Here is a 17,856-nt window from a genome sequence, read left to right on the forward strand (position 1 = left end):
AACTACCTGTCAGTACTATGCTCATTACCTGGGTGACATAATAATTACACCAAAGCCCTGCAACACACAATTTACCTGTGTAACAAACCTGCACGTGTACTCCCTGAACCTAAAATAAAAGTTGGAAAGAAAAAATTTTAATTAACATGGGCAGAGAACCTGAATAGACATTTTTCCATATAAAACACACAAATGGTCAACAGGTATATGAAAAGGTGCTCAATATCACTAATCATCAGAGACATGCAAATCAAAACCACAGTGAGGTACCATCTCACACCCATTAGAATGGCTCTTATCAAAAAGTGGTAAGTATTGGCAAGTGTGTGGAGAAAAGGGAACAGTTGTGCGCTGTTAGTAGGAGTGTACCTTGCTTCAGCTGTTATGGAAAACAATATGGAGGTTCTTAAATTTAAAATGAGGTACCATGTGGTACAGCAATGCTACTTCTGGGTACATATCCCAAGCAATTGAAATCAGTATCTTGAAGAGATATCTGCACATCCGTGTTCATTGCAGCATTATTTACAGTAGCCAAGATATGAAAACAACTCAAGTGTCCCCTGACGGAAGAATGGATAAAGAAATTGTGGTACGTATATACAATGGAATATTGTTCAACCATAAAAAAGAAAATCCTGCCATTTGCAACATGGATGAACTTGGAAGGCATCATGCTGGGTGAAATAAACCAGACACAGAAAGACAAATACTGCGTGATCTCACTTATATGTAGAATCTTAAAAAGCCAAACTCTTAGAAGCAGAGAGTAGAATAGTGGTTGCCAGGCCCTGGGGATGGGGAACATGGGGAGGTGTTGATCAAAGGGTACAAAGTTTCATTTGTAAAATGAATGAGTTCTGGGGATCTAATGTACAGCATTGGTGGAAATAGATGTGTTAATTAATGTGATTGTGGTAATCATTACATAATGTATATGCATATCAAGTCATCACATTATACACTTTGAATATATTCAATCTTTATTTGACAGTTAAATATTTTAATTTTTTTAATGAATTTCCCAGCCCTCGATCCCAATTTCGTAGCAGCAAAACTTTTCTTCTAACTCTTGGTGCCCCTAAGAGGGTTGATAGCCCAGATTGTTTTCTCCAAAAAGCACCACGCCTACATTTGTTTTGAACATTGTGAGTATTCAAACTCTGTATTAATTCAAATGGACTCATTTGCTGTTTTAGGTCTGAATCGCTTGCTTACCAATGGCTCCTATGAAGCTGCATTTCCCCTGCATGAGGTATTGTGCTGTCTTTAATCCTTATCTTTCTTTCAATTGTTTGTTACTAAAATCAACTTCTAGGGATAGTCAATAATTGAATGTGTCGACATTTGTTCAGAATGAATTTTATTTCTTCAATGGGTAATTAGGGAGGGTCTACTTCAATTGTTACATGTCTTCCTCAGCATAGATTTATTTCTATATATCTTTTTATGTAATTGTGAGCATACTTAAGAGTCATTCAGCATGAAGTCATAGGAATGGCTGAGACTTTGTCATAAAATTAAAAAGGCATTGAAAAGTTGCATGAGGCACCAAATCCACAAGGAGAATGTTCTTGAAATATACAGTCTTTGCAACAAATAAATGTATAGCTATTCCTTAAAAGAGTGGGAGGAAGCCATCTTGAAAAGTCTCTGGTAACCAAAGGGTGACAAATAAAAATTAATAATGTTGTACTCATCATTGCTCACCTAAGATGTATAAATGCTGTGACTATTTCCTACATAGTCTCCATCATATAAATTACTTTTGCAAGTGTAACTGATTACCCCAGCTCTGCTTTCCACAATAGATCTTGAATTATTTAACCCAGAATTCCCCTACACCTGGGTTTTTAGGAACATAATCCCTCATGATTGTTGAGAGATTATTGTCATTTTCATGGTGGTACACCCCTACTGTTGTCACTGTATGACACAGAGAATACAAAGACAAATGTCATAGCCTGTGTCCTCTGGGACCTCACAAAGTAGCCAATGTGCAGCAACGGTTAGTTAATCTTCAGTACAGCCTTCTGTTGGAAACAGTGGTAATAATTTGTCAATAGACTTTGGAAGACAGTTCCAACTCTCCGTAAATGGCAAGTCTTTCCAAAACAGACTTTTTTTTTTTTTTTTTTGGCTTATAGTGGTTCTTCTCTTAATTTTAAACACCAAGAGGGTACAAAAGGTGAGGTAGAATTTTCAGAACCGTATTTATTAAGAAAACCAGAAGCTGCCATCTGAGACCCTGTTTACAGACTGCCAGGAAACATGTTTGGAATGCTCCATTTACTATGACAGAAGCAACCATTTTGACACAAAGGTTTGCTAGAGCCATATGCAGGTGTTTCTGAACTCTAAAGACATACTGTTCCCCCAAACATCATGTGGCTTCATCATGTGATTATTAGTTGGCATTGCCCAGAAAAGGGTTTTGTGAGAACTGCATCCTCCCTGCTCCCAGCCCCAGCTCATGGTACGGGCAGTGTCTGAGAGATGATAAGTGGCAGAAGCGTCTGTGCACGGAGTGGGTGGGTGGCCTTGGGGGTGTCTAAGGAGATGCAGCTACAAAGCCCCACAGAGTGACTCTTGCCTTTCACAGTGACTTTCCTATCTCAGTAAAGTCCTGTATTCTATGAGAAGAGAAGTTCCAAATCGGTAATAGCAGCAGCAGTCATTGCATCATTGCTTTTCTGACTTCTTACTCTCAGTTTAACTTGATTATATTATTTAACCTCAGAGGCAAAAAGGCAGGAAAGTCAGATAGTGCTGCCCTTGTTTCACATTAAAGATTTAGATAGAGGTTTAGAGAAGGGTGAAACCTCGTTACGTCACACAATGAGTTGGTGGTTGATCTGAGACTCACCTGAGTTTCTTTACTCCCAGCCCTATGTTCTTTCCATTAAGAAAGGACTTCTTATCAGGCATGGTGGCTCAGGCCTGTAACCCCAGCATTTTGGGAGGTCGAGGTGGAAGTATTGCTTGAGTCCAGGAGTTCGAGACCAGCCTGGGCAATACAGTGAGACATTGTCTTTACCAAAAATAAATAAATAAATAAATAAATAAATAAATAAATAAATAAATAAATAATAAAGGGCTTATCCACTTAAGGTGAATAATTAGTTTGCCTCCAGAAAGTACCTTTTCTCTTTGTGAAACATTGCTTGAGTCTAGGAATTCGAGTCTAGCCTGGGCAATATGGCAAAACCCCATCTCTACAAAAAATACAAAATTTAGCCATGTATGGTGGCACATGCCTATAGTCCCACATACTCGGGAGGCTGAGGTGGGAGGATCACTTGAGCCTGGGAGACGGAGGTTGCAGTGAGCTGAGATTGCGCCACTGCACTCCAGCCTGGATGACAGAGTGAAGCCCAGTCTCAAAAAAAAAAAAAAAAAAAAAGAAGCAGGGAAGAGAACTAATAAGTCCTGGGCATGGCCCCTGGGCCAGATACTTTATTCATTCAAACCACATAAGAAACCAAATGGGACAAATATTACTAGTTCCACTATGAATTAGGAAATCAAAGCTCAGAGCATTTAGGGAACTTGTCCAAGGTCTTCTAGATAAAAAGTAGCAGAACTGAATTTGAACTCAGTTCAAAGCACGTGCATTTTACTAGATATCAGCAGCAGCGAGACAATGTCCAGAATAACTCATCAAACCACCTGCCCTTTAATAGAGAAGATTCATTTCTTTTTCATACCACTCCTATCACAACACCTGCTGTAAGACACTTGTGTTACCAAGAGCATTTCCTTGTGACTTTTGTGAGTACTACCTCACTGGCAGTGGTGTTTTTATCCCAGGGAAGTTATAGAAGTAAAAACTCCATTCGAACCCATGGAGCAGAAAACCACCGACATCTACTCTATGAGTGCTGGGCCTCCTGGGGCGTGTGGTATAAATACCAACCTTTGGATCTTGTAAGGTGAGTTTTTAATCAGCTGCAAATATAAAGCTTGCACAGAATGATTAGGGCAGACTCTCAGCTGGGACAAGGTCTCAATGAAGCAAAAAAAGCCTGAAGTATACAGCTCTCACTCATATCTGGCTTCTTCACAAGAGGGAAACTCATCTGAGTATATCAGCTGTTCTTGGTAAACCTACCATCCCTCTGATGAGGATGGAGTTTCCCCCAAAAAGAGTCTAAGAGAGGGACCTAGGAATGGGGATGTGAGATCAGCCGGGCCTGTCACAAGACTTCATAAGGAGTGAGTCACCCATGTGAGTCTTATTGACAAACTATCTTGTACAAAGGTAACACTGCTTACATTTATTACTGACAAAGTAAAATATTTATTACTGTTATGCAAATAGGGCATATGGAGTACTGTCATTCCAATAAATTTCAGGCTTAGTTTTCATTTAAAACTAATAACCTTTAAAGATTGCTTTAATCTGCTGGTCAAAAAGTATATCAGCTTTTAACCTATGATAACTGTGAAGTGGAAATGTATGGGTTTTTTTATTATTATACTTTAAGTTCTGGGTTACATGTGCAGAACGTGCAGTTTTGTTACATAGGTATACATGTGCCATGGTGGTTTGCTGCACCCATCAACCCGTCACCTACATTAGGCATTTCTCCTAATGTTATCCCTCCCCTAGCCCCCCACCTCCCACAGGCCCCAGTGTGTGATGTGTTCTCATTGTTCAACTCCCACTTACGAGTGAGAACATGTGGTGTTTGGTTTTCTGATCTTATGATAGTTTGCTGAGAATGATGGTTTCCAGTTTCATCCACGTCCCTGCAAAGGACATGAACTCATCCTTTTTTATGGCTGCATAGTATTCCATGGTGTATATGTGTGTAAATATATGTGCACGTGTGCGTGTGTGTGTGTGTGTGTGTGTGTGTATTTTAACCGTCTATATCTGCCCAACCTTCTGCCTTGGCAGCATTATTCTCTGACATCTCATTATTTATTTAGAGGCTGGTTATTAAGATTGGGTAATAACAACCCACACTTCCTGGATTCCTTATTGAGGAGAAAGTCATGTCTCATTTCCTAAACTAGTTAGATGTGTTGTTTCACTTAAATACCGGGGCCATAAAACAAATGAGCCCAGAGGGGAGGAAAAACAAAAGACTTTATATTTGCACCCTTATCACCAAGTGTTTACTCTCAGTGTTCCAAGGGCATTAATGAATTGTGATCCATTCCTTGTGTGGGTAACAAATAATCCAGATAATCTGAGTGAATGGAAAACATTTTCTGAGATGAGATCATTTTCCTTTGGTCGGACTCAGCGGGTGATAAACAGTGGGGGAAAAAACAAAAGTAAATTCTCTTCCCAGCCTCAGTGGCATGTTACAGGATTACATTGATTAGAAATTACAGATAATTGCTGTAGGCAATGTATTTCCCATTCATGACAGTGTTTTGATTAAGATTTTGCAGTTGCGGTTAGTCAATGAGTATTCATTAACTGTCTCTTGTGTTTCTAGTACTGTGCTAAGTACTACTGGCAAAGCCAAACAGACGCCAAATGGTCTCTGGCTCTGAAAACCTCAGTTTTCCATAGCAACACAGGCCCTACATACTTGAAACATCAAGAAAAGAAAATACAAGGCCATGCATAATTAGGTAAAATGTGTGACAGAGGCCATAAGTTTTACAGTCATTCAGAAAAATGGAAAGAACGGATGTGATGTGACAGCACCCCTGTGGAAGTCTCTGGAGAGCTGAGCCCTGAAGAACAGTGGCATTTATGTTGGGCAAATAAAGGGTGATGAAAAGCACAACCAAGCCTTGAGTAGAATGAAGTTATGGAGCATCTAGGGAATGTCATCTCTTGTAAAGTTCCCATCCTATAGGTTTTACTTCCACCATATCTCTCGAATCGGGCCCTACCTCAGCATCTCCACTGCCTTCACTTGTTACTTGGACTATGACAGTTGTGTGCCTAGTTGGTCTCCCTTTGCCCACTCTGGCCCCTTCCAGTCCATTCTGTCTTCTCAGAATAAGCTTGTATGCAACCATGTTATTTTATGGAAGGGCTAATTCTAGTTCTGATGTAGAGTAGTAGTAGAAGAAATGTAAGCCCAGATCCTAGATTTGATTGGATGTTCTATTATCTTGGCTTACTTTGCTTGCAGTTTACCAGTAAGGCCACTAGAAAGTAAGATGACCACACAGAGTTTCATAATGCTTAACTTTACACGCTGCACTGTAATTTGCAAGGCTGTTGTGTCTTTAACAGGCGGTACTTTGGAGAGAAGATTGGGTTGTATTTTGCCTGGTTGGGCTGGTACACTGGCATGCTCTTCCCAGCTGCCTTCATTGGATTGTTTGTCTTTTTGTATGGCGTCACCACTCTGGATCACTGCCAAGTCAGGTACGGGGAGCTCTTGGGGGAGCTTGCCTTTGTTTAGTACTTAGAGGTGGCTGTTTGCACTTTGGGGGTATTCACAGATTGTGGAGACATTTAGCTTTTCACCCAAACTTCCTACCCTCTCATGGAAAGACTCAAAGTTTCAGTTCACTAGGACCTCTCCATCCATTGTCCTTGCTGCCATGGTCTTCAGATAACCATGGAAGTAAAAGGCACCTTTTCAGACATACAAGCCACTATATGTCCACGGAACAAGCCATTTTCATTCACTGGCTGTAAGTGCTCTCTTTTTTAACTTTTTCACTTTTTTCCTCAGCTGATACTGCAAAATAGTGAACTAACAATTCTCTCTTACGAATTCTGTGTTTTTACAACTTGAGCCAGAAAGACATCTCACCAGCTTGCTAGTACCTTGGGAGTGGTTCAGTGTCGATGATCATTATCTTGGTTGTCTCACCAGAATATAGGTCAAGGTACTCACAGAGATCTTGTTGCAAGGCTGGACAATGATCTTAAATTGTCAATGTGCCTTTCAAATGTGATTGCAAAAGTAAAAGTGAGTGATTAAGCCTCCCACCTATGAAAATATTTTACTTTCTGGTGAAATTGTTAATGTTGTAATTAAATATGGTTTTCCCCCAGGGTAGGGCTGGAATCTCTAGTCATTTATGTTTTGTTTTCCTTATTAGTTTTAACTTATCATACACATAGAGATCAAGATAAGTATCTTTATGTATCTTCTTACTCCCTTAATTCAGTATGAAATTGCTTCAGACCTTTGAAAAGTGAAGAACATTTCTATAATTTGGGATATAACCATCAATGTTTGGCTTCATGTATTTTCCTGAGTTTAACTTATTAATATGTAAAAATAAGGAACAGCCTCATAAGTAGGTTTACCAAAGTATTTAAATGTGCAAGAACTTGTTTACGTTAATAACAGATAAAGCTAAGATGCTTCTAAGGGCAAAAATTTAATCTACTGGATCTTATTTACTAGTTAAACATTCTGGTGAAGTTAGAAAAAAATGTTCTATGTCATCAAAAGCAGTTCTTCCTGTTCTCTTTTCCAGTAAAGAAGTCTGCCAAGCTACAGATATCATCATGTGTCCTGTGTGTGATAAATACTGTCCATTCATGAGGCTGTCAGACAGCTGTGTATACGCCAAGGTAATTTCAAACTGTAGCATTTTAGATGGATTGAATTTAACATATGCCTTCCTCAGGGGTGGTAGGTAACTCTGTTCTGTCATTTCCAGTCTTTGATTTTCAAGTGAATGTTGTAGGACAGTCTTATCTCCATCATTCAGTATTCTAATTCAGGTATCTTTGTTAAATGTCCGTGTATTTGGAAGGCATGGCTCTAGACATCATCCATTGGAGCTGCAGCATGGCACAGTGTGAGGAGCACAGTGCTGGAGTCAGAGAAAGTTAGGTCCAAATGTTCACTCTGCTCTTTACCATTTCTTTGTCTGGGAACAAGATATGTCTTTGAGTCTCAGTTTTCTCATCTGCAAAATGGAGACCATGATGCTTGTTTCACATGGAGTTAAGGTGTATACTGAGCATAGTGCTTGGTAAATAGACCTCAGTAAATGACAGCTATCATCATTTGCCTCCTCTTCATCATCATCATTATCAAAATGACCTCCATTCAAGGCTAGCTCAGCCACTTACCTCTTTAGCCCTGCACGTGTGCCCCTTTCTAAGAAAGTCTTCTTTCATAGAAAGAAGCTCAGTCTTCTGAGCTTTCTTGTCTCTAAAATGCAGGAAATATGTGTCCTCTCTGTCTTACCCTAATGGCATGACACGAGGACTAAAGAAGAGAATATATGTGAAAGTGTTTTGAGAAAAAAAAAATACATGGCACCACTATTTCTATTATGTGTTATTGCATACCTCTTTCTCGTGATATGCCTTACTTTATTTCTTAGACATGTTTCTCACATTCCTAGAGTTTTTTGATACTTAGGTGATGGTGTCCCTAACACAAAACAATAGCTGAAATTTGGGTTTGTGAAGCCTTTTCCAAGATCCACTGCCTTTTGGCTTGCCCAGATTCAGATATAAATGGCACTGGCAGATTTTATCCAGCTTGTGTAATCACTGAAGCCTGGATCTGTCTAACTACTCTCTTGGCATTGCAGAGTTTTGTTCATTTTAAACGAGAGAACATTTGATAGGCAACCCAGGATCCCGCCTATCTACAATGTCTTTAGTACTGCAGGTGGCCAGTCTGTGTGGGAGGAGCCCAGACAGCAGCAGTGAGCTGTGGTTTTAGAAAGATTTGAGCTCTTACGTTGCAAGGGACAAAAAAAGCACAAAATGCTCTCCCTATCTTTATGAAACACTCAGATAGACCTGAGTGGATGAGGATAAATTTAACAGAGTGACTTTAGGATATAGAGATTTGGTGAGGATCAAGAGCTTTGTCAATAATACCATTTTGTTTATAGGTCAGATAAAAGTGTGAATAACTCAGGTTTTAAAATTCTGCTTCTGGGGAACCCCAAAAGTGGAAGCCTAGTTTTTTTTCTTATGTGGAAAGATATGCTTGAGTAAAATTATCTTTTTAGGAGGTCCTTAATAATTCTTTTAAGGAATCATCATGAATAGTTTATGAGTGCTCAGATTTTATAGGGGCTTATTTTGGCAGTTATTCTCCCTAACTTAAGACCTAGAACAATAATAATTATAACAGTTGCAGCTATAATAATAGCTAGACAATCTACATTGATTATTTCTAATTATCTCAGTAACTTCAAGATATGTATTATTATTTCCATTTTATTCAGAGACTCAAAGAGGCAAAAATTACTCATGCATGGTCATGCATGTCCAGCAATAAGTAGCTGGGCCTTGGTTTATTGCACTGCAAAATATGCCTTCTTTACCACTGTGCCCTACTAAGCCACAAGATGTTTAGATTCTGAATTTAACATTTGGCCTTGCCTAGAAACTTAGTAAAATGAAAGATAACAAGCCTTAGAATGACAGAATTGGAGTTATACAGGGTTTCCTTTAGAAATGTTTATTAGAGATGTCAGAGTGATTTCATGGGACTGTGGATACACAGAAATATTAGATCAGATTGGAGCTAGGATCCAGTCCAATCAGTGGCTGTTCTGCTGATAGGGATGCTGTATCCTTGACTTTTGTGTTTGCAAGAATCAGAAACCCAACTCCAACTGGCTTAGGTAGAAAGTTATATAACGGCACATTTTGCTAGAACAGATCCTGGGCTGGCTCACACTGTGGGATCATGAGGGCCTCACAGCCTGGAACTGGTTCTTCAGGGCCCCTGGTGTCCCTGCCCACGTGATCATTCTGTAGACCAGTTCTCTGTACAACAGAAAGGACGGCTACTAGCTGCCTTGGCTCCAGGCTTACGTCTTCCTTCCCTTGTCTCCTTAAGCGAATTTTTGTGCTTATTTTAAACTCCTGGTCTGCTGCTACACTATGTCTGTGGGAATCTTCTTTGGAGGGGAGGGGTTGTTGTCTTCCCCATATATTTCATTATTTTGGCCTGTGGGTACTTGTCCTCTGGAGGTGTCAGCCACTTTGAGTAAGGGTCAGAGGCCAAGGTCAAGTTTGTCAGTCCTGGTGAGTTACAGAGAGGACAGCGTGCCCCAGGCACAACTGTGTGCTACCACTCTCTCAGGGGACTTTTCTGGTTAGTTTCATTTTAAAACCTGCTTAGAACAAAGCAGAATTGGGTGTTGGCACTTCCCTTGATTATAATCTGCCAACCCTGGGGTTTAAGAGGAGGTGGATATGGAGTGAATGCCCTGGGGCAGCTATCCAGGTAGCACCTGCTTTTCACCCGTGTCTAACCGAGCAGGACTTTTAGCATTCCCTGATATTGCTCCAGGAACACCAGCACCTATGGTGTGGCCTGCTTAGCTGGTTTCTGAGGGAGGGGAAACTAATTGTCCAATGGCCATTTGAGGGAGAGAGGCTAGAGTAGAGTTTATAGATTTCTCTAACCTGTGCTCTCACTCTACCTGGTATCTACAACCTACCTCTCCCCACACACCACCACCATCACACACACATACCAGTTCAAGATAACCTCCCATCTCCCCTGAGGTTTCTCAGGGTCTTTGTTTTTTGTTTTTGTGTTTTTTTAGTCCCTGGAATCTACTATCTTGCTTCTCCAGGACTGATTTTGGCAGAAGGTGCCATCAGCTTAAGCTAACTGACCGTCTCATTAGGAACCAGAAGCCCCTATAAACTTACCCCTCCTCATTCATATATTGTCAAATTGATAACTGCAGCAGAAAGCTATCTGTCTCCAAGTGTTTGTGTATCAGCCCCAGGGAAGTACTCTGATTGGTTCTATTTTGAGCCATGTGTCCCCTTGGGACCAGCAGGAGTTACCTGGAGAAAGGAGAATGGAAGACAGATGATCCAGGTAGCCAAAAACAACGATAACTGCAGTCCATTCTAGAATGGACACTGATGGTGCAAGCTACACTTTCTAGCAACTCTCAGTAAATACTCTGATAGAGGCTGGATGCGGTGGCTCATGCCTGTAATCCCAACACTTTGGGAGGCCGAGGCAGGCGGGTCACCTGAGGTCAGGAGTTTGAGACCAGCATGGCCAACATGGTGAAACCCCGTCTCTACAAAAATACAAAACATTAGCCGGGCCTGATGGCGGGTGCCTGTAATTGCAGACACTTGGGAGGCTGAGAAAGGAAAATTGCTTGAACCAGGAGGCGGAGGTTGCAGTGAGCCGAGATCGCGCCATTGCACTCCAGCCTGGGTGACAGAGTGAGAATCCATCTCAAAAACAAACAAACAAACGACAACAACAACAAACTCTGATAGAGAGCACAGTCCAGTCAAATACCATTAGAACCTTCAAGCTTGGTTTGATACTGAGTGCCCAATATACAGCTTAACATTCCCTCTGGCATGTGAAATAGACAAGCTTCAGACATTTGTCTCACAGCAGGTATTTGAGTGCTGCCCATCTCTCCTCTATTCAAAGAAAGAGAAACTTTTAGAATCATCTGAAATACTTCACATTCTGATATAACATGAAAAACCTGTTTATATTTGGTGCATTCTCAAAGGGGCAATAAAGTATACTTTATAGGTAGCTATAAAGTACCCCCAAAAAAGGTTATCCTTTATGAACCTATCAGTCATCATTTCAATTTGTCATGGACATTGGTATGATTGATACTGGAGGCAGAAATGAGCTTGGCAGTTTTGCAGTAAAAATGGATATTTTTGCTTTCTGCTGTGGTGTTTGCAATAGAATATATTATTCTAGCAATAAAGCGTTGCTAGCTGTCTTTGTGTTATGTGCAGAAGGTGAATATAGTGATTACCCAAGGCTTTAATAAGGGTAGAGTTGGATTTAGTTAATGGTTCTGCTCTTTTTTATAAGGCTGAAATCCAGAGGGCAGCCCAGAAAATGTTTGCTCAGAACTACATAAACAAAATAGCCATGTTTTCAAAGTGAATAAATGAGGCATTAAAAACAGTGCTTGGGAAGGTGAAAACCTTTAAAGCAGCGCTAACAATACCTTCCTGGTCCTAAATATAACTAAATCCATACACATATGTATGTGTATAAGAGTTTTGTAGTACACAAAAGGGAATTCTTAGTAGCACTGTTGGGGCTGCTGATAAATGTTCAACTAGATGAACCACATAAAGAGAATTGTCTCCTCTATGAACTACCTCACAATTAGAGGAAGCCTTTTCTTATTTATGGTTCAAAAGGAATATTCCCCCCACCCAAAACAAAGCCTGTAAAACTCATCATATCATCACAGCTATTTTTACAGAACTTGAAAAACTTTGAATTGGAATATCATGTATGAGAAATGAGCTCAACACTGATTCTTATTATTCGCAGGTAACCCACCTTTTTGACAACGGAGCCACTGTCTTCTTTGCTGTTTTCATGGCAGTCTGGGGTAAGTGTTCTAAAACCATAAAACTTGAGTTTTCCTCATATGCCCTATGATATATTACCTTAGAAGTTTCACTTTGGATGTGAAAGAAAGAAGCCTGAGTAAATGGAGTTGGCTTTCCTATCAGCAGAAAGTTGGTAAATAATTTATTGAGTTTATTTTAAATGATATTGTAGAAGAGAGACATGTCTGATTTCTCTTAAACCTTCAACAATGTCGTTAGCACTCTGTTATTAGAGTAAAATTTACTTTCTGTTGGACACAGAGATAAAGCTTATGGTACAACTTTAGTTTACGTCAGGGAATAACTGAAACACCATCTCAGTATATATAGGACTTTCTATTGTAAGTGGCTAACGTGTGAGTACCCACCTTTAGCTTACTTCTAGCTCTGTACAAAATTACCCCTAAAAACAAGGCCTATTTGCAGGACTGAATTGAGTTTTTTGATATCATTTCAAACTAACAGTCAAATATTTGGAAGCAACAGGACTTGATTGAAATCTCAACTCCGTTTACACACTAGGCTGTGTGATTTTTGGCAAGTTATTTAACCTACCTCTTTGTAAAATGGGTTAATGAATATATAATAGTCAAATAATTATAAAGCTTCCATTTAATGATATAGAAAAACATCTCACAAATTCATGGAAAGCAGTTAATGGCAGTTACCTTTGGAAAGGAAGATTCATGGGAGAGTAGGTGAACAACGATGAGAGACGAACTTTATGCTATGTATTTTAGTCTGTTTTAAACTTTTTACAATTACACTTTTCTCTTATAACTTTAATTGCCAAAGTCTGAATTTTGATGTAACAAAATTCTACTAACTTTAGACTTAGGCTTATCTTGTTCATTATGTCTGCTATGAATATTGGAATCTTCCCCATCTTTCAGCCCCCGGCTGAAATGTCATCTGCTCCAGCCAAAAGATGTCTTTCTCCTTTGAATTTCCGTGGCATTTTGTTCTTAGGGCACTTAAAATTATTTTCGCACGTAACTTATCTTGCCTAGTAGATTTATGGTCCTTGAGGACCATTATGATCATCAGAGACCTCATATGGTTTTTTTGGGTTTTTTTTGTTTTTTGGGTTTTTTTTTTTTTTTTTTGAGATAGATGGAATCAGTAAGTTTCTGTTGGATGGATGGGTGGGTCGATGGATAGATGGGTGGATGGATGGATGGATGGATAGATGAATGGATGGGTGGATGGAAGGAAAGAAGGAAAAAGAGAAGAAAGAGAAAGAAATTACCAAAAGTATTTATTTATGATACAGCGAATGTATTTAAGAGATCTTTTTTGGTAAGTGGAAACATAAAACCTTGTTCACTTGAGTAGCTTATTCTTGATATATTGTGTCTTTTGTATCTAGAGACTGTCAAAGGAAAATTGTCCCACCCATCACAGCTCTGTTGAAGGGACATGTTTTGAACCCCATGACTCCAGTCCCTCTCAGCCAGTAAGCATTTGAACCAAGATCAGTCAAAGCACAGGTTGGTGAGTGGCCTGGGAAAAGACCTGAGGTTCTGCCCAGACAAGGACTGGTAGGGCCACCCAGATTCTTATTATAAAGAATGTGGACTAGGAAATGTAAAGGGAAATAGGGAGTTAGCAGCAGGAATTGACACTGAAAAATACAGAGGGCAGGAGGGAGGGAGAAAAAGAAAGATTAAAATTGACCATTGGGTAGAAGTAGGGACCAGGAGGAATTAGGAGGCTGAAGTTATGAGAATCAGAACCTAGAAACAGGTAGAAGCAAAGAACTAGGGGAAAAATTAGAGGGCGACAAAGCCAGCTGGGAGAAAATGCAAGACAATCCCCCAGAGAGAAGCAAAGAGAGAATGTAGCCAAGTCATGTTATTAGTGGAGTGTCAGGATGAAGACCCAGAGTCTCTTGTGGCTGAGCCCTCTCTCAAGCTTCGGGCTTCTATATCCTGTCTCTGAATAGGCCAGGTCTTTTTTCCTGTAGGATTCCTGCCTCCCTTGGTGGACCTTGTGAAAAGCTTTCACTGTTCATGCTACCCTTAATGCATCTCTGTCCCTTGCAAACAAACTAACCCTAACAGAATTTTGATTACAGGACTGAGCTCTCAGATAAAGAATGTGTATCTAGTTTTGCTAGAATCTATTAGTATCATAAACCATGATTAGGATAAGCCATATAATGCTTAAGCTTTGCCATGGTCACAAATGAGGGGACTTTGGAAACATATTCATTTCCTAAATCAGTATTGTAAATACTAAATGTATTCTGTAAACCTAAATGTATCTAGTATTCTGCAAACCTAAATACTAAATGTATATTGTAAACCTAAATGTATTCATTTCCTAAACCTTTTCAGGTCATAGCACACATAAAAGTGAAAATATTTATGAAGCATGCTTCTATACATGGAGGAGCCTCCTCATGGCCGTGGATAGGGCTGTCCCAAACACCCTAGCCTTAGAAGCCACAAGGGTTGAAAGGGTTATTATTATTATTCCTGGCATAGTCATTTGGAAGCTCTGCCTTGGGCTGCTAATTTATTCTGTAATGAGTTAATGCTTCTATATAAAGAGTGGTATCCTGGTGGTATTCTGGAAGAATTATAACACAAAACTTCCTTACCCACTTCAATATTTCACCAATTTCAAATATACCTTGAATTAAATAATGGTTTCTTCTCACAGTTTACCTCCTGAGACTACATAGAAGTAAATTTTGGTATGATGACATTTGTTCATAAGGCAGAGGTTATTACTCTCCCCCAGTACCTCCATTATACAATGGATTGCATGCCCTCTTTGCAAGTTGAGTTTTATGTTATGGATGACAAATAGGTTTTGTTTTATCCCCTTACCAACCTCAGCTGATTGGTGCTGGCTGCCTGGAACATGGAGTTGAGAAGTTTCTGAAGTTGAAAGTGGGTGGATTGGAGATTTAACAGCTCTTGTGCTTTGGAGTATACTTTGTAAGACTCTGATGGATGTGCTATAATAAGCTTTGGGCACAAAGGAACATTTTAGGGCCATTCCAGGCAAGACATGCCTGGAATAATTCACCCTCTAAATTGCTTTGTCTTAGATGACAACTTATTGCTTAAATCCCATATTATTCCCAGAAATGTACTAGTTTGAGAAAAAGAATGAGTTGCCCCAAGTGTTTCTTTGTAGATAGAGATAATGCCTTTTGCAGAAATCTGAAAGAGTCAACAGTATTAACAGTTCTATTAATAGCATTCATTTTTGAGGGATTACTATGTACTAAATGCCGTCCTAAGCATTGCCCATGTATCATCTCGTTTAATCCCTCCAGCAAACTTGTAAAAAGGTACTGTTCTTATCCTCATATGACAGATAAGGATACTGCAGCAGTTGCCAGAAAGTGGCAAAGCCAGGAGTTAAACTGGGCAGTCTGAGCTCCTCTGCTCTACTGCTAGAATCAGGTATTGTTTGTTACCTTTTCCTTCTGTTTTGGAGACCTGAACCGTAAAATAAAGGACTGCTATGCCTGTCCTGAGCCCCATTTATCCTGCTTTGAGACAGTGATGTTCTATAAAAACGTATCAGTTCTAATGGAGCTCAGTTTAATGGTCTCAGGATCATTTCTTATGATTGACAAGTTACAGCATTAAAGAAAACAAATGCACTCTATTTTCAGGAAATTGCTAGATATGGAGCTGATGAGAACAGATGTAAGTGGTTTACAAGACTTCTGAAGGGCTGGGGTTGACGTGTTCATTTTGTTGCCTTTGCTTTGTGTGTTCACCGGAAAAAAATAATAAGGCTCCATCTGGAACCAGTTTGTAGAAACTGGGAGGGCCTTGGTGTTGGGTTAGGAATCCTGACAGAACTCCACTACCTTTGTTCAGGCCACATCTGTGTGAGCGCAGGGCTCCCTGGGGATCCCTGAGGCATGCTGTGAGCCTGGGTCTAGGCTGGAATTACAGTGTGGCCCATTCCTCAATGCTCATTTTTGTTCAGAAAGGTCCAAGGGGCAGAATGATTATGGACTAAATAGCTCCTCTCCCGAGGGAAAAAAAAATGAGTCATTAGGCAACTAGATGTTGGCAGAGACCTGTCGGGGAAGCAGATTATTTCCCTCTGTTCTGTTTCTGGTTTGGTTTGGTTTTTTTTCCTCTTTCTCCCTTGTTTTTCATTTTCTACTTTTAGGATTGCCAAAAGTTAAGTTATCCCCAGTAAACACACAAAGCAAGATCCTCAGAGCTCTTTAATCGAAATGACAAGATTGTAATTATTTAGTGTGATCCTGTTAGTAATTGTTGAATGAAGTAGGTCTCATTTAAAAAAATACATTTTGTAAGAATCAGCCTTTTGTTTCTAGATATTTATGCTGACTTTGTATTTCATAGTCTTATCTACATGTTCAACGAAAAAACTGGTAATTTTATGTTGAAAAAGGTACACATTTACTAGAGGCCTACCTTGTTTGTATGCACATTCACATAGGATATCTCATCAATTTCTCATCACCCATTAGAAAGAAATTACTAACCTCATTTTATAGATGAGGATACTGAGGCTCAGAGAGGTTATGCAATTTGCCCAGGATTCCTGTAGCTGATAAGGTGTGGAGCCTGAACTTTAAACCAGATCTGATCTATTTCACTCCAGAGTCATTCCAAAGTGTGTCCACCATGTTGTGCATCTTCTGTGAGGTATGTCAATTAAGATGTCATTAACTCATACACAAAAATGAGTAAGATGTGATCTCTGCTTTCAAAAATCTCAATATATTAAAGGAGAGTTGATAATTATAATACAGGGCAAGTCCAATTTAAAATAGGCCAGTGAGGGTTAATGTAGTCAACTTCCTGAGGCAAAAGGAAAAGCAGAAAATGTTCACCCAAGAAGAGGTATGAGGTATTGGAAAGAAGTCTTAGCTTTGCCAGGCAAAGTAGTGGGGTTGGAAGGAGGTGTAGATAACATTCTTAGGTGACAAGAGTGTTTGTAAAGTTCTGAAAAGGAAGAATTGGCTGTTCATAGTGATAGGGAAGTTGAGTGTGTGTTACTTTCCTAGGGCTGCTGTAACACAGTACTACAAACTGGGTAGCTTGAAACAATAGAAGTTTATTGCATAACAGTTCTGGAGGCTTGAAGTCCAAAATCAAGGTGTCAGTGGGATTCTGACGGCTGTGAAGGAAGGATGTGTTCCATGCCACTCTCCTGGATTCTGGTGATGGTTGATGATTCTTGGCCTTCCTTGGTTTGTAGACGCATCACTCCTATCTCTGCCTCTGTCTTCACCTGGCATTTTCCCTGTGTCTCTGTGTCTTCACGTGGCTATCTTCTTCTCAAGACACTAGTCATATTGGATTAAGGGCCCAGCCTACTCCAGTTATGACCCCATCTTAACTAATTACATGTGCACTGACCCTATTTCCAAATAAGGTCACATTGTGAGATAGTGGGACCTTTTTTGAGGGGACACAATTCAACCCATAGCAGAGTACCTGTTGAAAGCTGAGAACTGCTTATCACAGGCCACTTGTTCCACAACAGAACATGGCTTCATGCTGTAAGCAACAGAAAGCCATCTGGAGTTATAATATGGGAAGGGATATCATCAATTGTATTTGGGA

The 17,856-nt window shown here is 39.8% G+C and overlaps 1 protein-coding gene across 3 annotated transcripts in view; it reads left to right on the forward strand.

Moving 5' to 3' along the window:
* ANO4 (anoctamin 4) overlaps positions 1-17,856 on the forward strand; it is a 408,206-nt gene that overhangs the window by 317,809 nt on the left and 72,541 nt on the right. For all 3 annotated transcript variants that reach the window (XM_025401960.1, XM_025401959.1, XM_025401961.1), the window contains 5 exons: positions 1,200-1,255; positions 3,811-3,932; positions 6,209-6,343; positions 7,414-7,510; positions 12,216-12,276. In XM_025401960.1, coding sequence (XP_025257745.1) covers positions 1,200-1,255; positions 3,811-3,932; positions 6,209-6,343; positions 7,414-7,510; positions 12,216-12,276 — 471 coding nt within the window. The remainder of the gene's footprint in view (positions 1-1,199; positions 1,256-3,810; positions 3,933-6,208; positions 6,344-7,413; positions 7,511-12,215; positions 12,277-17,856) is intronic.

Source organism: Theropithecus gelada, chromosome 11 (genome assembly GCF_003255815.1).
Source record: "Theropithecus gelada isolate Dixy chromosome 11, Tgel_1.0, whole genome shotgun sequence".
In the NCBI taxonomy this organism is placed as follows: Eukaryota; Metazoa; Chordata; class Mammalia; order Primates; family Cercopithecidae; genus Theropithecus; species Theropithecus gelada.